Source organism: Choristoneura fumiferana, chromosome 2 (genome assembly GCF_025370935.1).
Source record: "Choristoneura fumiferana chromosome 2, NRCan_CFum_1, whole genome shotgun sequence".
NCBI lineage: Eukaryota > Metazoa > Arthropoda > Insecta > Lepidoptera > Tortricidae > Choristoneura > Choristoneura fumiferana.
Window position 1 is genome coordinate 4240300 of NC_133473.1, and position 22399 is coordinate 4262698.

A 22399-nucleotide genomic window follows, 5' to 3' on the forward strand; every position below is an offset into this window, starting at 1 on the left:
TGCACATAAAAGAGACTAAAAACCAAAAAACCAAACGTAATCTTCCAACTGTTCTATTTTTAATCGTCATTAAAAAGTGTAATAGGTATTGTTTATTTATTTGCGATACCATTGTTAGCAAAGCCCACGCCGATTCCTTATCGAAGTATTGAAAATAGAATTTTTTATTTTTTAAAGCAGATTCACACATTCAGAATTCTCGTACCAGTCAGAAGAATTAACTATTTATATGATGCTGTCTTTTTTTTGTTCATTAACACAAATTACCTCAAACTATGCCTACTGAAGAGATAAAAGGTCAAGTTTATTAAATTGAATTCCAGACAGTGGCGCTTAATTTAAACTTAAGTGTTGATTCACTGTAACAGTGTAACGTAAAGGTTTTGAAGTTTTGTGCGATTTACTAATTTTTTTTTAATACTTCAGGTATTTCTACTTCTATAAATTTATTCTCTACTGTAGTTACGCACTCTGTACAGCAAATTGTGAACACAGCTTTTAATTTGATAGCTGCATTATTTCTTGAAATCAATACTTGACTAGTGGGTTTTTCAATTGATACTGTTGCCCGTATAAGGTCCTACATCCACGTATGATTGATTTATCCATTAAATTGGATCTGCGCCATAATAAATGGGAGAGACCAAAACAATTTCTTGAACTTCCTTCATGGCCATATTAGGAGGGTCGGCTCGTTATCAATATTTAAATTTGCGCCCATTAAAGGTTTGCTAAAACCAAGGCTAGTTAATGAACTGGTTTTATGGCAGAGCTGGTTATTGAGATATTCTTTACCTTGCTGTTTTTGAACTATTTGTAATTGAAGAATTTCAGTATGATAAGTATCTAGGTAAGAATAAAATCCAATATAGATCGTACAATATTTGAGCTACCGCTTTGACCGGTTCTATTTTGAAGAACAATGAAGCTATCTTTAATTATTTTTTTTAAGTATCTGCTGTTATTACACGTCTACAGTTTCATCGTATTAATGGACTATTCAAATATTGTTCAGTACCTCGTGTTTCTACATTAGTTTTTAGGATTTAATTCTGCAGACCCTGGTGCCCTAGCACGTTTTAAGTTTTTGTAGCTGACGCGCGGAGCAGGTGAGTGGCCTGCCTAAGAGTACGTGATTGTGGCACGTGGCTTTGTGAAGCATCAGGGAATGTGTTGAACACGCAAATACGATCTGAAGGCGGCAATAACATCAAGTGATGCTGTTGTTGACGAGACTTATTGAACAGACTTCTAACTGTAGTAAATTTTTTGTACTGTTTTTTCCTATTTTTATATGATGTTTTAATGACTTATGTACTAAATTAATATTAATTTATTTTCTTTTAAAATATATGGGTGTATTAGAAATACGACTTACTGCAACTTATTATGACGGGCAAAGTGGCTGGTAAACGCGGTGTTGGCCGAAGAAAAAAGTCTTGGTTGAGAAACATTCGAGAGTGGATCGGATTCACGAGTTCTGCTGAGCTGTTCCACCTCGCGAAGGACAAGAAGAAATATACTAAGTTGATGGCCAACCTTCAGTAATTGAAGAGGCACAACAAGAAGAAGAAAATTATGCCTGCAATAAAACGAATTATTAGTAATAATATGACCAAGATTGGCCTCTCTGCTGAGTTAAGGGTTGATTATACATACCTCCTTCATAACTTTTCTTCATACATAAGTATACAATCTTCTTATTTGTAGTGCGACATCTCTTACCGGAGTTGGACAGTATTTGGCTTTTGGATACTGTTGCCAAGTAGGACCAGAGATCTAGTTCTAATTTTGTATCACTTTCTGTGATTTTTGAGCCAAGGAAGGAGGCACCAGCCGAATCACACACTTCAAACACAATAACAAAATATATTGTTGACTTGATTTCCTGATATCCTTGTTGAAGTAATACTTTAAAACCATTGTGAAAACTAGTATGTAGTTTTTAATCCATCGCCTATTTTATCTAAGTCACAGTTGTCTTTATCTAGGCGCCTATTTAAAGGCTCTAACTACTGTTTAGTAATTAAGAGAACGAAGGGCAATTGCCGATTTAGCATACCAACTGGTCCGCCTACCGCCTACCCGTTGACGAGTGGGACGGTGGAGCGGTGTCACCGGATCAACCAGAACAACATACCATTTCTCGATTCTCAGTACGTCTTGATCTCGCTCAGCCGATGTAAAAGGGACTTACATAGATAAAGGCTAAGGTTACACAAGACTATTAATCTACAAAAACTACAATAAAAACAAGGGGACACAAACGTTTAAAAGAATGATGGATCAATTAGATTTACTTAATTTGTCATGATCACTTTTTCCATTCAAATTCTAATATTTTTATTTGAGCCGAAAACCATATTTTATAGCTTTTCTATATTAGGTACAACTAAACTAAAACGAATCAAAACAAATAAACAAAGTATATATAACTATTAAAGTGAATTAAATTATCATTGAAATTAAATCGGATATCAAATTATATGAAACTAAAATTAAGTTATCAAATAGAATTTTAAGCAAATCAAGTTATATATCAGCTCAAAAATATTCCTGTTCTTCATTATTTATATCATTCTATTAATTTGGTTTTGAAGTTTAATACATCCCGATACCAAATGGAAGAGTTATGTGTGGTTATTGGCCGATATACCGATGAAACCTTCTGAGTGAGTTATTAAATATTTGCGCTAATATTTGAACGTATGTTTAATGTTATTAACGCAAGCCATGTTGCTACGCCTACCGTGTTTATCAACATTAACTACACTTTTCACACCTCGGATTTCCGCTTTCAAGCCCAAACAATGCATCAATGCTTCTGTGAATTACGACACAAAAGTTCTTTGAAATTTTAAGATTACGCAAAAGATGTCAGCTATGACGTCTTCGTTGCTTTGAACGTTTGCCCTAACTAACATTGTAACTTGAGAAGCAGCAAAATACAAAAGCAAAGTCGAAAAAGGGTCAAAAATAAGAAAAACGTAGTGACGCGAACGAAGAAACTTATGTAACAAATATGACACCCGCAAACTCCTTTCTTAGTGCGCGTATGATCCTCACGGAATATGTCCGTCAAATTTCAAATCTCAAGCTCCAATGGTATAAGTAGCTGTGCGTTGTCTACCAGTCACGTTAAAACAATTTATTAGTTATTTAGTTTTAATAATAAATGAACTGATTATTTTGTGAGTATTGAAAGATTGCACGAAGTTCGACCTTAAGATAGGATGTAATAGTGAAAACTCGGTTCGTACACTAGAGACAAGTGGTGATCGGCGAATGAATCGCGACGAACCGATCGGAGGGCAACGAACTATCGTCTCATACCTATGGGTGGACTTTGCGAGAGCGGGTTTGGTTACGTAAGTTAAAAAAATACATTAATAGGCAAAGAAAAACAATACTCCACAAACTGATGTGACCACAGATCAAGGGACCTAATATGTACAATAAGTTATTGTTAAAAGCTTATAAAAAAACTTTTTTTTGTTGACTGTTCTTTTTGTCGACTTTTTATTACAATCCAAACTGCATGACCGTACTAAATTTAAAGTTTAATTTTGTTTAATGTCATCATATGGTTGAAATTCGAACTATAAGAATTGAATACAACTTACAAGCGTACATACGAACATTGCAAGTAAAAGCTTGCAATAATTGAAAACGTATAGAGAAATACGACATAATGTATAAAAGAATCAGAAAATTTGAAACTATCCGAATTTAATGATGGTTGTTCACAAAAATATGTACATCTATGTGTACACTAAACATTTAAGACTAGAAGAATAGAATTCTAGTAGACATAATAATATCCTAATTATCTGGCTGTAGAATGTCAATTTTTACCACTGATAATCTGTGTTTCAACATATTTCTAGATGAGATGATTAATTTAACAAAACAAACAACCTTGTAAATAATTGTACACGTAAAAAACTCATCGTTGTTAAAGTTGACTAAATTGTTTCCTCAAGGTCTCGGGGTCATTATATTGGAGTTATAACAACTTTTATGGTTCATTATGCATGTTTCTACCTTGTTGCCTTTTAATAACTTTTCGTCTGTGTCGAGGAAAACTTGAAGATATTATAACTTAGAAAATTGTAACTAAGCGCTTTATAAAATAAAATATTTTTATACATGTGTGTTAAATACAATAACAACGCATACAACTACAAATAATGTAGGTATACACGAATCCATTAAACTGTATAACATTTCGAGGTGCACTAATTGATTAGGCAGTTTGTGCGATAAAACCAATGCCTGTAATAAAAACAAATCTACTTATTTAAAAAAAAAACAACGTCATATTCTGACAGGATAATCTCACATGCATGATTCAATTACTTACGTACAAACAATAACCTAACCAATCAAAAGTTGGGAAACCCCGACTTTGTCACTTCAAAGTTCAATATCTCAACACCGGCCAAGAGCGTGTCGGAAACGCCCGAAATAGGGTTCCGTAGCCATTACGAAAAAATTTAGTAATATTTTTCTAAGGATTTCGTATTTTGTACGGAATATTCCAAGTTAAGGTATGTTTTATACCTGAGGCTGCTATTTACTCTTAAACTACTTATAATTCTCAAGAAAACTTAACCGTTATAGTTTTCCTTGTAAGTTGGATATACCTACTACCAATCTGAATTTTTCAAATTTTTCCACCCTCGCGCTCGATTTTAATGAAAATTTGCACTTTAAAGTTGAATATTTTGCAAACAAATCACTGAATCGAAAAATCGTTTTAGCAACCCCCTAATGGTTTTAAAAGACCTATCCAACGACACCCCACACTACAAGATTGGATGAGAAAAAAAATCACCCCCACTTTACGTCTACGGGAGGTACTCTAAAAAAAATTGTTTTTGAATTTTTTATTGTACCATTTTGTTGGCATAGTTTACACATACTCCTATATTCGTGCAAAATTACAGCTTTCTAGCATTGATAGTCCCTGAGCAAAGCCGCGGACGGACAGACAGACACACATGTCGAAACTATAAGGGTTCCGTTTTAGCCATTTTAGCTACGGAACCCTAAAAACGACTAAACCGATTTTGATGAAACATGTCTTAGGACCATCGCTAGAAAATCTGATCTCAAATAAAAAAAAACATTCAAATCGGTCCACCCGTTTAAGAGCTACAGTGCCACAGACACACACAGACACACATAGCGGTCAAACTTATAACACCCCTCTTTTTGCGTCGGGGGTTAATAAGATGTTGCTATCTGTTACAAGTACAAGTTTAATGGTTTTATTTTTGTGAAGCAGTCAGACCCCTAACTAGCACCATTATGGTTTAATGCAGAAATGCAGTTTGTTATCCAACGCCGAAAATTAGCTGTTCTTGCTAATGCTTCCGCGTCCACTGCAACGCGCTATTTACCGGTAATTATAATAATTGCAGACGTTACTTCACTATTTACCGAGAATCCTAACTCGTCTCGGCTAGTTTTTGCCGTCGTAGTCTAGAAATCGACTAAGATCTTGCCTTAAGAGGAATAATTTGTTGCAATCAGTAATCGTAAATATCTTGTTGATTAAAGATAAAAATGATTCCACGTATATGTTTTGCAAATTATTACAAAAAGCAAGTGATGGTTTTAATATTGTTTATCTTTGATCTGGTCTGTGGCAGTAAAAGTTTTACTTACTATAAATTTATTTATTTTGTAATTATCATCCTTATCAACGGAGTCTAAGTAACGATACCGAATCGTTGTTAAGAACTTTGTCAGTTTCGTTGGTGGCATCCATCCAAGAAGAAATCCCAGATGACAGCAGGTACTTAGAAAAAAATACGCGGCTCAGACCTTCAAGAAATATAAATGAAGTTCCCTCTGTTTGAACATTTTGTTTGTTAAAGGAAAATTACTTTTGGACTTGAAATTATTCAGGCGCTGTTTGCAACAGTTTTAAGGCGATAAATTCTTCGTTTAAATATCACAATGAGAATTCAGGCTCGGGCAAATAATGTAATAGAGTTTTAAACATGGTTGACTTTCTTCATTATTGTTGTTGGCTCTGTATTTAGTTCAGAGGTTTTCAAACGGTATGCCGCTTATATTTTCGGGTGTGCTGCGACGCGATCGCCAGCAAGTGTATGTGATTCGTACAAAAGGTGTCAACGAAACCCTATTAATAAACCGGAACCCTTTAGGTACGCGCCAGTCCTACTCACACTTGGCTATTTTTTACTGGTGTGCCGTGAAACTTTGATAAACGAAAAGTGTGCCGTTAAAACTAAAAAGTTGAAAACGTCTGATTTAGTTAGTGGTACCTGGCTTTGCCATGCAATCCTTTGATAGTTTTATGTTGTGAAGTGCTTTGTTTTTTTTTATCACATTCTTATATAATGTAGCGACTGACGTTGGGATAACGTTTGGTTATTAGAAGTGGTTCCGCGTGTGATTGTAAAAGTAAGTAAAAAGGTTTATTAAAAATAAAGGTTATAAATCGTTTACAGTTTCATATTTGGGATTCACAACATCAGCATGCCGAGATGACTAAAATTATTGTGAAATTATTTAGTGAAACGTGAAATCGAAAACAAAACAATGTACTGTCTAGCCGACCCCAAACTAGGCTAACCCTAACCTGTATCTTGGGGACCAGGTGAGTTTCAAATAAATGAAATGAATTCTGCGGATCTACTCATTTCTGATTCGAAATACTCAGCATAGCCCTTTCCATTATTCTCTGAGTTACTTATAAGACCAAATCGATAAATATAAGTATTTTAATGAAGTAAGCTTCCATCATCCAGAGTACCAATTTACCTTGAAACATTATCAAAATATATTATTAATGTAGTTTTTGCTGATGCTTCCCTTGAGAACGTAACGGAAGGCTTCTATAAAGAAAAACCTTCAATTCTCGTCTTCTCACCATTACACAGCGTTTTATACGCAATTAATGAACTCGATGTTAATTTTTTCACAGACAATAGTTAAATATTGAGGTCTCGCTAATTATTATTAGAAAAGGTAAAATAATAATTTATCAGAATTTCTAATCAATTGTTGAATGGATTCGGGTGTACATAGAGAAGTCAGAAACGGAGACAGCGGGATGAATAAGAGGTATATCAGTAAGAATAACAATAGGTACGTATCACCTTCGTATCACTAACAAGGAAAGGAGAAGATAAATAAATTCACAGTTTTAAACAATATGTATAGGTACAGTTAATTATATTTTTACCCTAAATCACGTGCATGCAAGTGTATCAAAACCAAGGAAACTCATTAAAGTACCTAATTATACGAAAATCTAAACGTTTTGGTCGTTTTAAATTGATACAGTTGTACCTTAAATGCAAATATATTAAGTAATACATTACAGCAGTCACTCACACATCACTAACGCGTTTTAGACGCAAACTGCGCACCAGTGAACTTAAACCTTCTTTCTTGTAGTAATTATATTTTCCTTTCATGTCTTTTACATTTTCCTACGATTTGCATTTCTGAGTCTTACACCTGCGTTGTAATTACAATAGCTACATATAATTGACAGTTTATCAAAGCCATAAGCGAAATATTTGATAGCATCAAGGTCACCTGTTCTGGCAACACGTGCTCAGCCAGCAACTATCGTGAGAAAAGGTCTCAACCTTGCTCGACCACAATTGAAAGGAATTGTTACACTTGTAATTATTAGTTGTAATGCCTTTTTAATCGTACTACTATTCAGTGTTAGGTTAACTCTAGTATCTTCTTTTGTTTTGTTATGAATTAGAAGCTGAAGGGAGAAAAATAATATTAGTGAACGTCCACCGATTATGATTTGTCATTTTATATCAAATAGAGCTGCTTTTCCGTTTAAAATAATCTATGTTTACAACATCTATCTAAATTTACATAGTTTAAAACTGTCTTGTCTGGTTCTAGACACGCGTTTTGTTTACATGTTTGTTTTTTAAAAGGTTATAATCTGTCTGCGTATGGTATGTTAGCTAAATTGCACCGCACATCACAATCGATGACATAAGGTTTAGCACATTCCATTCAAGGGTTGTATTATTATGTCATACTTAATAGTGGAGAGCCCTGGTGGCCTAGTGGTTTGACCTATCGCCTCTCAAGCAGAGGGTCGTGGGTTCAAACCCCGGCTCGCACCTCTGAGTTTTTCGAAATTCATGTGCGGAATTACATTTGAAATTTACCACGAGCTATGCGGTGAAGGAAAACATCGTGAGGAAACCTGCACAAACCTGCGAAGCAATTCAATGGTGCGTGTGAAGTTCCCAATCCGCACTGGGCCCGCGTGGGAACTATGGCCCAAGCCCTCTTGTTCTGAGAGGAGGCCTGTGCCCAGCAGTGGGACGTATATAGGCTGGGATGAATGGTTATAACAGAACAATCAAGCACACTATTTTAAGTACAGCCTGCGGAGAATACGTAAGGTTACGGTACCTGAGGCGTTTTAGGAAGTTAATACATTATGTAGTCGGTGCTAATAAAGAAATTCAGTTTGGTGCTAGTTTTTGTGGCCACTTTCACTTGTACTTTGACATGGTACCTGCGAGTACATCAAGTACCGTTATGAACTCAAGAGGCTGGTTGGTACCTTGAGTAAGTGTGTGTGTTTCGATTTAACTGTTATTTATACATGTCGCGTGCCGACTAGGTATTTTTAAATGAATTGTGTATGATGTTGATGTCATATTTTAGGTTATTTGTTAGCAATTCATTCGTTACCGGGTTCCGTGGGTGGCCATCGAAGCATAGCCTGAAAAAGTGATGGCTATATAACCTGGACGCGTTTAAAATTGCGTGACAGGATCTGGCCCTATACCACTAAGTGCAAAACTCGAACTTTGTATGCTGCCGTCCCGCTGACGCTTATGTCATTTAATACGCGAGTGAAAGGGACGGTGTGATACGAACTTCGATTTGCGAGTTTCGTAGTAGCCCCTCTGCTCCTGACAGTTAAGATACGAGTGGCGGAAAGATGATGTCCTTGCCCAGCTGTGAACACTAAGTAGTCTAAAAATATATATTCGTTAGCAATTTAAGTTCGTAATTTTTTGCCTTTGGGTTTAGATAGGTAGGTGTCTGCAGGCATGTTTGAAGCTGCTTTGTTTGATCACCTGAATCAGTCAAAATTCTTATTCAAATAAACACTTCAATTGTCCTAACAAATTATCTAGGATCAAACTTGTAGGGGCTGTATTCAGTAATACCTACCTTTAAAATAAGGATCATTTTTTTATAATATAAATATTAACTACTGTAGTTTTAACTATTTTCCAACGTCTTTATATTTATATTTTTCTGGAACTGGCCCAATTTAACCCTAAACTTGGCAAGGTGAGTCAAGTTTACTCAATTCAAGCCTCGTTGGATGCTTTGTAGAGCTAACAAAAATAATTAATAAAAAATACAAAAAGATGATCTTAAATTATATATCTTATTAGATACGGTGCCAATTTTAGGGCTAAAAAAACTTTCAGAAAGCTTCGACGTGCTTTTTTATCCGTCCGCGATGTAAAACTTTGAAAATCGGTCCAGAATTTCGGTCATACTTTGTAAGCAAGAAATACTTCGAACTAAAACTTCTGCATCCGGCTCTGGAGCTCGGAACTTTAGCTTTCAAATTGCCCTGGTTTAGCGATTTTATAGATTACAAGCTTAAACAACAATGGAGGCTGGGAGACGATTCATAGTTCTCAAAAGCCTTAATTGCTTTTTTAGTTTGGTCGCAAAATAGTTTCAATTTACGAATTTTCTTAAGAATTTTGGATAAAAACGGTTTGTCTATATGAGCATATGCTTTAATGAATCCATCCATACCTACTAATACCTACTAATATTGTAAATACGAAAGTGTGTATATTTGTATGTTAGTCCGTCTTTCACGTGGAAACAGAGCTACGGATCGACGTGATTTTTGGCATAGAGATAGTTTATCGGCCAGAGAGTGATACAGGCTACTTTTTATCCCGGAAAAATGAACAGTTCCCGAGGGAACAGCGCGCGATAACCGAATTCCACGCGGGCGAAGCCGCGGTAAAAGCTAGTCCAGAATATTTTAGATGCCTGAACAAGTTTTTTTTTATTCGACTGGATGGCAAACGAGCAAGTGGGTCTCCTGATGGTAAGAGATCACCATCGCCCATAAACATCTGCAACACCAGGGGTATTGCAGATGCGTTGCCAACCTAGAGGCCTAAGATGGGATACCTCAAGTGCCAGTAATTTTACCGGCTATCGTACTCTCAACGCCGAAACACAACAGTGCAAGCACTGCTTCTTCATGGCAGGATTAGCGAGCAAGATGGTGGTAGCAATCCGGGCGGACCTTGCACAAGGTCCTACCACCGGCTAAACACCATAGTTTGGCTGAACACCTCTGTAATAGTTTTTTAATAGTTTTCAATGAAGGTTTTTTGGCAGAATAAATATCGCTAGATGCCTTTAGTATCGAGACGTCTATTTGGCGTTTCAGTTTAGTTAGTTAATTTAAAAAAAATAATAATAATAAATAAATAAATATCATGGGACACTTGACACCAATTGACCTAGTCCCAAACTAAATACAGGTTCATTTTAGGTTTTGCCGTTGTCCGGTAAAAAAATGTAAAAAATGAAATATGAAACCTTTGATTTTTCCATGCTTACACATTGCATTGTAGATGTTCCGTTTTTCCTTTCCAAGGTAGGAACGTTAAAAGAGGGTTTAGTTGCATCACTCGGTACGAGGAAAAAAGCATTTAATACTCTCTTGCAACCTGTGCACACACGATAAGGTGCTCTTGCGCCACTGTTTGTCCGCTCAAATATTTATGCGACGCGCAGCCGGTGCAGCGCGGGCGCATGCAGCCTATACAAAAGTCAGGCCATAAGGCTATGAAGTCCGAAATTCAAACTTTGTACCGTGTCGTCCCACTCACGCTATTGGATTAAATAGAAGAGTAAGAGGGACAGCTCTATATCAACTTCGAATTTCGGAGTAGACCCCCAATTGTAATTGTATATAGGATGACACACGATAAACCTTACCCCCTTATTCTTAAAAAAGTAAAAAGAAAACTTGTTTTTTGCCTATTTCTCACAAAGGTATATTTCAAAGAGACAGATAAAGACGAATGAATGTTTAATAATTGACGAGGCGTTACTTTGGCCATATAATTGAACTACAATCTTAACTGACTTAACCTTGTTACTCTGCTACTAATGAGAATTTGAATGATACACTTCCCTTCTGCACTTTCATATAAATCAATAAATACACACAAAATAGCTACTACCAAGTTTTTAACTTTACAAGAGTTCATTCTGAAAGCTCGGTGAAGCTCAAGACGAGGTCTCGAAAACGCACATGTGCGTTTAATAACTGAAAAACACTAAAACGCATATATGCTTTAACGGCAATTTGTGCCAATAGCCTAAATACGGTAAAGTTATATAACTTTCAAATAGCGCCACTAGGAGATTGACGACAACCTAATTAAGCTTAATGTCGACGGTCGGCTATATCAAATAGCTTCGAGACATAATTACTCGCATATTTGCCCACATTGCGTATGCGTTAACCTGATTATTGCTATCAAGACTTGAGCAACTAGCAAATACATGTTTATTGCTCTTTTGTAAATTAAATCAAGTTTATAGAGACGGTATATTGAAAAAGTCGCGGTACATAGGTACATTACATATTTATGTGACTTGATCAATGGACGAAAACTTTAAGAAAAGTTCCGTTAACAACCTTTGAAATTCTGTGTCATTCTACCGAACCCCTACATATACATCTTTTCTACGACACTCCCACAATAGCCTATGACCAATCATAGGTGTACTGTACCCCTATGGTGAATGATCAAATAAAAGAAAAACGTATAAATTATTTAATCGCTTATATTAGCGCTTGATCAGCTTATGTGAGCTAAGTTCACATACGCAGAACAAGCGTTTGTCTTTATCTATTATAACTATTATAAGTGCTTACATTATCATTTCCTTTTTCCAGACTAAAAAAAAACTACAAGTAATTTATTTAGCATAAAGCCAATCGTCATTGCCTTCTACCTAAACATAAACCTTGCTGATATACGAAAGTTTTCACAAAATACTGAATTTTACTCTCAAGTAGACACCATAAATTATTGATAAATAAAAGTCTTCACGATACGAGTTCTCCTATCACTTCATCGGTACATTTATAAATTGAGTAGAAAACTTCAATTTACATTATTTTGCACGTGCAAGTAATAGCTCAATCTACGCGGTAACTGACTCCATTAGTTACGGTGACGCGTCTGCGCATACATTTAATTAACAACTACCCTATCGGCAATTTATTTAGTGGGTTAGAAATTGATTAGATAAATATTGATGTAATAGCAAATGTTAGATAAGTTTTAATTAAATTTGTTGATAAATGAAGCTTTTATGGCGGTGTCACGTTTTTACTTGAAAAATGAGGACATTGCCTAACTTTTTGAGAAGGACATGTTTTCTACAAATAACAGAAAATAACTAAAGGCTTAACTAAAACATGCATCCATTTAATACACAAAAACCAGAGAGAAAGTCCAGCGGTGGTGTAGGGGTTATAGCACGCAGCACGGATTGCTGAGGACCTGGGTTCGATTCCCAGCGCTGGTCTCTTTTTCTAGTTTTTCTGTGCATCCATGTCTCAGTTTGTATTTTCGTTATAATAGTCGCTTAAAGTCCTATAAAAACGTTTCCCTCTTCTGGAAACCTCTGTTTTCTAGTTATGGTTTTACTCGAATTATATAAGTTATACATTTTACTTTGTTCGTTCCTTAACTTTCCGGCTGTACTAGGTACCAGCTTTACGTTCTGGCATTGCAAGAGTCGGAACTGTCATACAATAATTAAGTACATAAATAAACATAAATTGAGACAACTTTGTAGGTAACTCGGGATACGTATTACGCGAAATTCATAGGTAAACTTCAGCATTACCTACAATCACGAACAAACAACTAATACACACTTTTTTATGGAAATAGCCTCATTAATCCACGATTAAAATTGAATTATTAAACTGATCCTTGGATTAATCAAACAGCGGGATTAAAATACCAAACGCTAAGTTGGGATTTGAAAATAGCAGGATTAAATTCGAGGCTTCTAATTGGTCGAGGAGCCAATATGGCGTCACACGCCGCGTCGGCGCAGGTATTAATTACAAGATAACGTTATCTTACTTTTCTAACACAAAGAGGCTAGTCACAACAGAGCGTCTTACAATAGGTACTAGTTTTAAAACTAGACAAAAATTCCACTAAAAATATGAAATTGCACGAATTACGATAAGACGCGCGGCCACAAAAACTTATACTTGGTGATGGTTTTAGTTTACTTTTTAGTACTTGTATTAGAAGTTGATGCAAATAGTTATTGTATGCATCAATATTTATAACACACTGGAACAGGCGGGCAAAACGCTCGTGAGCCTTACCCAAACATAAACAATGAAACATCAAAAACATACAAATTAAACATAAAAGTGTTATACCGTAAAACTGACAGCTAATGAACGATGAAATTATTTATGATGGTATCCAAAACGAATTCTTAAATTTTAAGGAATATGCATGGAGCACAAACTTTTCTCCTTAATAATTTAATATGATTCAAAACTGAAAAGTAAAACGAATGCCGTAAAAATCATCAATAATATCTGTTGAAAAGTAAAAAAAATATGAACGGATGAAGTTTGCATTCCATTTCTTTCTAGAAAAAAATAAATTATCATAGTTCTATGGTCGTCGTGGAATATCACGTCATAGTCCATGTCCGCTATCTTTGTTTAATTGACATTTAAAACGTCCATGTCCATATCTTACTATTTTTTAAAATATTTAAAAAGTTCTCCCACAACTTTATCAAACATTATCGAACCTGCTCACAAAAACGGATGAGAACAGTTGGACATCCACTGGACAATACGAAAGCATTTTTGCCCAAGCTGAAATAGACGCTTCGCGCTCGCGCTCGCTCGGTCAATTATTTCTGAATGTGTATGCCTAGGAAAGCTGTACTATGTTATTCTTAAGTTGACTTTTACAAGTTTAGTACGTGTTGTAAAAAGAATCCTTTGAGTATTTAAGGATTTCATTTTATGTGCTTGAGTCGTTTTGCAAGCAGTAAAGTTTTACTATTGACAAGTTTATTGTCATTGCTCAATACGCTTATTCTGTTGACGTTTGCTTCAAGTCGAATTGCGTTTTTAAGTAGGCGGTAACGTCCAATAAATAATACTTAAGTTATAAAGTCACTAAGATCAATCAACAAGTATTAAGTATTTCCATTAACACTTACTATCAACTTGGCATAAAATGTCTATTTGTTGACAGTTGCCCTTAACTTCTTTACCATGCAGCAATTATGTACTTTTTCGAAATGCAAAGTAGCCTAGACAATTTAGTTCCTAAACATAGAGTCGAACTAAGTTTGTACACGTCTACATATTAGCAAACGATTATCAACTTTAGGGTTAATCGGTTCAATAGGTACTTCCACTGATTATTAAGTTAACTTAATTCTCTACATAAAAGCAAACAAAAAAGTTTCCTTCTAGTAACCTTGTATTTAAGTATAGATAAATATGTAAAGTAATATTGTTTTCTGTATTTTGAATAGCAAATTTCACTATACTTTTCTTACAAGGTACAGTCAAGAATCACGCAAATTAACATTAATCTCAAATTTAAATATATCAGATTAATCTTTTACTGCCACATCAGCATGCTGCATTGCTACAGTTGAACCTATTTATTTCAAGCATTTGTAAAATAGCAATTATGTAATTATTATGTTGTAAAATGAGGTAGCCCGTAGCCCTGTATCTAAACCAAATCATGAAATAAAAAATCTTTTACTGAACCGCATGAAACTGACGTTTTATCTCCAAACCTTTCAAGCCTTCATTATACAGTCCTTTTCCTAGTCCACCCACACAAATCATTTCCCGGATTTGCCTGTTCCAACTTCTGGCAAATTTACGTGTCGAGATTCCATCTAAGCCGTTTTAGCATATCCGTACGATAATTCATCTACTAATGCTTTGTTTCCGATTTTCAATTGTATGCTAATTCAAATAACCGCCGTAAACCCTTAATTTCTGTGGTGTTAAAGGATCATGGCGTATTTATTAATCGCTGGGTATTTCTGTCGATCTTTATTTTTAATCAGCCGAACATATTTATTGTTTATCATTATCATTCACATTTTTTAGTTAATTAAATCAGGTCATGTGTTAGTTTGAGTTAAATTATTATCATATCTTCGGTTAGTAGGTAAATTTTGTTTACCTGAAATTTTGCGGTTGCAGAAATTTACTTAACCGGAGTGCCGGCTGGTTTGATATTGCTTATAGCTATAGTAACTTGGTGCAACTCATACTAAGTAAGAATTCTAATAACTTCTAGAAAACTTACTTTAGCAGCTGTTAGCATGATATTGTCACTTCATCACAATGTCGTGTCCCACAGCAGACAGTTGACTCTTTACACAAACGGTTTCCTATGTAGTTATTGGGCGGACTGTGGGAGCTTCAGTCGCATATGCATTAGGTATTACCGCTTGTTCTCGTTCACCACATTAATACCTATTAGATATATTTATTTTACGAGACGTACCTAATCCGTACGTACGTACCTTTAATGAACTCCCGATATTTTCAAGTACTACTAGTGTGACCATCATATTAATTAAATGAGAATCATTTAATGTACATTAGTATTATTTGACATGACTATTAACAAAAATACTGTTTTTGTTAGTTGTCATGTTTAGCAGTTTTAACTTATTCATAAAAATTTTGTTTTGTACCTACCTAGTAATTTCACTGGTAGTATATCGAATCTTAGAAGCACCCCTAATAACAGGAGCAGAATCTTCTAAAGTATAACTTAAATATGCAGTACTAGGACGGTCCTAATTTTCCTCAGAAACCACAGGTAACAAAACATCGGCTATACTAAAGTACCTTAATAATGATACATCATATCGAGCCCTCGGCATCCGCCACACGATGTAAATGTGTAAATCAGCCGCTTTCCTAGAACGCGATAAACGGTTGGCGCCACTGAATTTGAAGTTGTTACTTCAAAGAACTGCAACCGGATGCGTCACGAGACGTGCGCAGTCGCAGGTAGATTGAATAAGGATATAGGTATTAATGTATACGTTAGTGTAGCTAATTATGCTATTGATATTGTAATGACGAGGAATGTAGTTACATGATGAACGGAGTTGTTATGATAAATTTGTGCTTAGTGGACAAGTAATAAAAGATGAAGCAAGCATTTAGGAAGTATTTTTGAATGAAATGAGTTAGATGATTGAAATAGTGATTCATCTGACGCTAAGTGATTACCTCTACGTAAGTCTGAATGAGAATGTTGTGTTCAATTTGTGGTCATGCAACAATTTAGTAAATGCCACTTGTATTTTGAGAAAAAACACTGCAGTTGCTGCGCCAATCAACTTTTTTACCGACACTAATCTGCCCGCGACATTTTTCAAACAATTGCAGGTTTTTGTAAGTAAACATGTTTTTCTGTAATTTAGTGGATGGTGTACATGAATACATGCCATCCTACGTAAGTTCAACCTATTAAACCGTGAAATATGTTGTTGGAAGTACGATTTTTTGGTAACGCCAGAGACAATTTTGGTAACGCAGGAGACGCCCAAAGTGTCGGAAAAATAGTTGATTGGGCTTTCTAGCAGCGCATTCTTCTTGGCAGTGGTGGTCTTCTCGAAAATGGTTTTTTTTGCTTTTATACGTCGTTAAAATAAAAATTGCAGATGTTGTGCAAACTGCAAAAGCTGGCTAAAATAGAAGGCATAGTAGTATAGATTTTGCTTCATGTAACTAGCGTTTTCCAGCAGCAGGTTTTACCAAACGACACTAGCAATCTTGAAAGACCTTAACAAGATCCTTTTTACTAACCACATCGGTTTTTCTGTACAGCTCAACAAAAATCAACAATTAGTGTTATCTTTCAGACTACGTGGTTCTATCATAATTTGTTTGTCTCCACTATGCATTATCATAGCCTCTGACTAACCTCTGACTGTCACGTCTCTTGTTAATGGCGGTAAGTGATTTTCCGCCGCGATCCGCCATTCATCCAACAAAGAATTATGCCGACAATACACGCATTGTGAAACTACATTTGCAATTCAAGCAGTCTGTTGACGACTTTTCGGTTATATTTTAATACCAGTCTTTACTTGTGGTTTCACTTCGTGAACCACTAGGTCTAGTAGTTGAAGTGGAATTCTGGGATTTCACTGAATTCCTATGAGAATTTTCCTGTGGTCTCGATTTGAAGAATACCGGACAATACCGGTGCAAATTATGTGTCTCTAGGCTTCAGATGAAATTTCAGAATATTATGTACATCGCTTACAACATCATACGAAGTCGCTTATATGATATACCAGAGATCCAGAGACCGTATTATACTTATATATAAAGCAATGACGCTGGAGATCGAAGTACATATATTTTTTGCTGCACTCATCCTATCCTACACCGTTTAATAGAGAGAAATAGTTAAAACGATTCGATTTTAGATTAGTGGTCCAGGTATCTGTATACCAAATGTCATCAAAATCTTCAAGATGTTTTAGCGTAAATCTTACTGATGATTATTTTTGAGAAGCAAAGTAGAAGGCCTTGAATAATATGGATCTCCATAAAGTACCACCTAAATCTGTACTTCTATAGAAGTGATATTCCTATTCTAACAGAGGTTTGGTTTGTTCCAGATGTCGTAGCGTAATGGAGGGCGAGTGTACGGAGGGGGCCGAGGGTTGGCTGCTGGTGCGAGTCCATGTGCCAGAACTGAACGTGCAGAAGAGCCTCCAGTTCCCGCGCGACCAGCTCGTTTGGGACGTCAAGCAGCAGTGCCTGGCTGCTTTACCAAAGGTCAGTTCTAGATCCCAATAATACCTACCTAACGGAAAGAATGCGCGTTATTTTTATTTAGTGAGACAAGCCGGCCACCATGGGTTGATCAACAGAAATGAGATTGTGTTAGGCCAAGCTTTTATTGCTGTGCGTTTTCCAGGAGACTAAGTATTGTTAAGAAGGTTACATATTCTCTGGATGAATGCGATTGATCCGTGGACGGTGGAATATAAAACTACCCAAAACGGTCGTGAGGAGACTCAAGAAATAAAATTACTAGCTGATGACAAACGTGGATATTTCTCTTGTAGCACAAATACCTACTTCAAATTCAAATTCAGAAAAAACATTGTACTATTACGAGCAGCTTGTAAATATGTAATAGATATTCAAATCAAGCAGAAACGCTTATAGGCATAGTATATTACCTATTTTAGGGTTACGAGCTTATGAAGGCAAGTGGCATATATTTATAAATTCCTTGGTCTTGTAAATATCTGTGATGATGACGCAGACGCAAAATGGAAAAACTTTACAATAAAAGTTGGATTTATAGACTTATTCTTTATTTGACCTTGCTCATAAGTAAGTATACGTACATTACAGTGGTCAAACTTTAGAGGTCAAACCTCAACAGCGGCCGCTCTCCTTTACCAAAACACCTACAGGTGTAAAGATTATAATTCCGAAATACCTCGGAAACTTCTCCGACCGGTATTATCATGAACTTTCGCTTATTCAGATTAACCGTTGATTCATCGATTATTTAATGTTACGCTAAAATATTTCTCTCACCTTTTCATTTTAAATGTAAATGGCTGATTTACATAACACTTAGTGAGCGTTATGTGAAACAACGCAATGTTCATGCTTTTTTAAAAAACAAAGTGGTGACTAAAGGTTTTGCAGCGCTCCAGTTTTGTTTTGTTTTTACTGTAGCGAATTCATAAACGTTTAAGAGAGGACGAAAGATATAAACATAATCATAGACAATATTAAATTCAACTAAGCAATTTTTGGCAGGGCATTATAAATTATTCGTAGTTATAATTAAAATCTTTCGAAGATGTTTGAATTCCAATCAATCGAAAGTAAATCGTGTTCTAAATTCGTTGCAGAACGTCGTACTTAATCGGTAATCGGTTTTATTTACCATTCGATTAGTAGATAGAATCTATCTATCGCTATCGATGCAAATCACGAATGAAGCGCCCTTAAGAATGTTTGTCTATGGAATGTAATTTGAATTTGGAGCGCATCTGAACTATTCCTAAGTAAAAAGTAATTTAAATTTAGAATGTTCTTTGATTTTTTTAGCATCTTTAAATAGCTTAACAACGAGTACCTACTTTTAATTAAATTGAAAAAGTAACTTGTTCCTTAAAAAAACTTAACTTTCAACTATTGTTTTAATAAATTAAGAAATTTTGTAACGAACCAATATTAACGAAACGTGTAACTTACTTCTAATTACTTGTCTGGAACTCTTGAAGTTTTATTATTTAGCTGTCTAACAATTCATTCTTAATTTTTGTGAAGGTTTTTGCAAAGGTTAATTAATTACACATAGATATTATAAACACGTAAGAAGGTGTAATTAGTTAGGTATATTAAGTTATTCAGTCAAGAATCAGTTACGTATTCATTTGTAAAAAAAAGCTTTGATTACGTTGCCTTTTTAATAAGAAAATTAAATCAATCACATTTAATTTCTACCCACTAACATACATTAACTTTCAATTTATTCGTACGCTTATACATGGTTGTATGTTGGTCTGTTATACCAAAGCGCATGTAGGCAGCAGTGGGCGGGCGGCCGCTCGTAAATTGCAATAAACTCGCTTAAAGCATCGCGGGTTCGGGCCCGGACGATAAACATGTCCTGGACCTTAATGCTCAGTCTTATAATACAATTAGAAATATAAAATACATCTGGGTTCCCTTTTTTTTAATTACGAGTACAACGACTTTATATAGTCAAATAATGTAGAGATTTAAATCCACATTGCATAGACATAGCTCCCTTTGCTATCGAATCTAGCGTCTAAAAATTGTTAACTGCCAGTAAAACATTAAAAAAACTACGTTGATTTAAAAAAAATGTATACCGTATACCCGCAGGGTGTTTGAAACTCGACGGCCGTTATCTTGCTAACGCGCCTCGACACTACAACACTACACATGTGCAATGTTTATGTCAACTACATGCCCCAAGAACCGGTTTGCGTCCATTGAGAATTGTGCCAGTTACCGTTCTTTAGCTAAACAGATACAGATAATCATAGAAACTGAAGATAAGGTGTTTCTTCAGTTTAATAGTAACAGACGAGAGAATATAAAGCTCAAAGCCATAGATTAGCATAGATGGATGAAAGCAGATCGACGATTGTTGGCAAGAATAGTACCTACCAACTTGTGATCGACGTCAATCAGTAATTGGTTAAAATACGTGATTTAAGTATTAAATTTAATTTTTGTAATTATTAGTTAAAGTCTTAGTACTCGACATACTATGCCCATATTATGACACCCTGCTGCCACGTGTATTACTAATGACCAGCACTCGGACGTCCTTATTTTATCGTACTACACCAAAATCATGTTTAAAGAAAGTTGATGTATTTATGGGTACCATTAAACAGTAGGTCGATTTACTTGATCTGCTAACTATTTTACTGCCTTATATGCAACACATTGAATTGAGACGCTCCATCAAGCATATCGTAAACCACAGAAAAATCGCCGGTCAACATCGATCGACTCTGCAACACGAACCTGTTCCCACCTACCGTTATGTTGAAGTAATATCTTAAACGGCGGTTTCGTTAAACGAAACAAAACGTGCTTGTACTTATGAGCCGAAAAGATCTTCAAAATCTAAGCACATTTATCTGTACTGTTACTTATTCTGTGACATTACTTCAGTGAATTCTTTTAAAAACAGACTTGATAAGTATTTTGAAAACAATTACACAAGTGAACAATGATATGCACGCATCAGCAGGGCTACTACGAAACTCGAAGTTCGTGTCGTGCGGTCCCTCTCGCTCTCGTATTAAATAGTATAAGTGTCAGAGGGACCGCATGACACGAACTTCGAGTTTCGAGTTTCATAGTAGCCCTGCAACTATAAGCTAAATAATAGTAATAATAATCATAATAATAAATTAATAATAATAATTACATTTTCTGCTGTCGCACTTTGACTACTTTGAAGTTTATACACTGGGAAAATAATAAACACAGGATAGGAACGTGAGTGCTCGAATTTTCTAAAGTTTAATGTGTCGAACTACGGCAGTGCTATTCTAATATAATTCTAAAAAATATTACCAGATTGAAGCATTTTAAAACTACCTACTAATAAAAATAATAATTTTTCTTTTTTTATGAATTTGATATTTATTTTTTAAATATTTGTTATTTTTAATAATTTATTTATTAAAAGATAACTAACAGCTCATACAACAATATGATATCTAAACTAGATAACTAGATTTAGTTCTTCTATTACAAATGCAGTATCTAGAACCTTTTAGTTATGAGTATAATATAATATGTATGTATATTGTTTTCGGTGGTGACTTCGGCGCTAAACCTCAGGTGGCCACTTGGTACAGGGTACGTGACAATTTTAATGCAACCCCCTATATATATAGCCTGGGATAATCCTGCATGAATCAGCTGTGATTCAGTGTTATTATAACGCCGGAAAACGGCGACGAGCATGACTATAACGATTAATCATGGCATGCACAACCCTGATATGACTGGGATGTTGCCTGTGTCAATATTTAAAAACAAAAATCCGTATATAAACGGTGACCCACATCGATGTAGAGATAACGTTCTATTTTCAAAATGCAGCTTTGAAAATGGAACGTTCTCTTTTTAATTCTCGTGACGCGAGCTCTCGCTTGATCAGTCGCTGCGATGCATGCATGTCCTACTTGGGAACAGTATGTGTTACTGGCTGGACACTTTCCGCTTTCTGCTCTGTGGATGCATTGGGGTGCCATTGTCGCTGGCATAATTTAGCGGGACATCGAACAACACAGAGGGTGCTCTAGTTTGGGAAGAATATGAGAATATTTTTAGTTCTTATTTTGAAACTGAAGAAAATGTGAACGCCAACTTTACGTTAAAGCTTACTTGATTCCATCCAAATGTTTTCGAAAATACAATAATGTAATTGTGCATCGTGTATAATTACGTACTTACAATTGATAAATTGTTCGTGCTTTTAAAAGCACAGCTCTAATTTCTTCCTTTCTAAGTGACTCTAACTTTTTTAATTGCATGACTAGCCATGACAAGCTTCACGATGTGCCATCGTGATCAAGTATTTACTTAACGGTTGCTTTCTTAAAAATAACTATGTTCTATATCAAAATGCTCGCTTATATTGACGACTTTTCATTCAAATGTAATTTTAAAAAGTGAATAAGCTTATCTTTATCAGCGACTTCGCTCGTT

The 22399-nt window shown here is 35.4% G+C and overlaps 1 protein-coding gene across 8 annotated transcripts in view; it reads left to right on the forward strand.

Annotated features, from left to right (window-relative positions):
* Window positions 1-22399, forward strand: part of Prosap (SH3 and multiple ankyrin repeat domains prosap) — a 309844-nt gene that overhangs the window by 180418 nt on the left and 107027 nt on the right. For 6 of the 8 annotated variants that reach the window (XM_074111543.1, XM_074111542.1, XM_074111546.1 and 3 more), the window contains exons 2-3: window positions 17782-17941; window positions 21527-21544. In XM_074111543.1, coding sequence (XP_073967644.1) covers window positions 17795-17941; window positions 21527-21544 — 165 coding nt within the window. In that variant the 5' untranslated portion in view covers window positions 17782-17794. The remainder of the gene's footprint in view (window positions 1-17781; window positions 17942-21526; window positions 21545-22399) is intronic. The other 2 variants (XM_074111547.1, XM_074111550.1) reach the window with 1 other exon arrangement.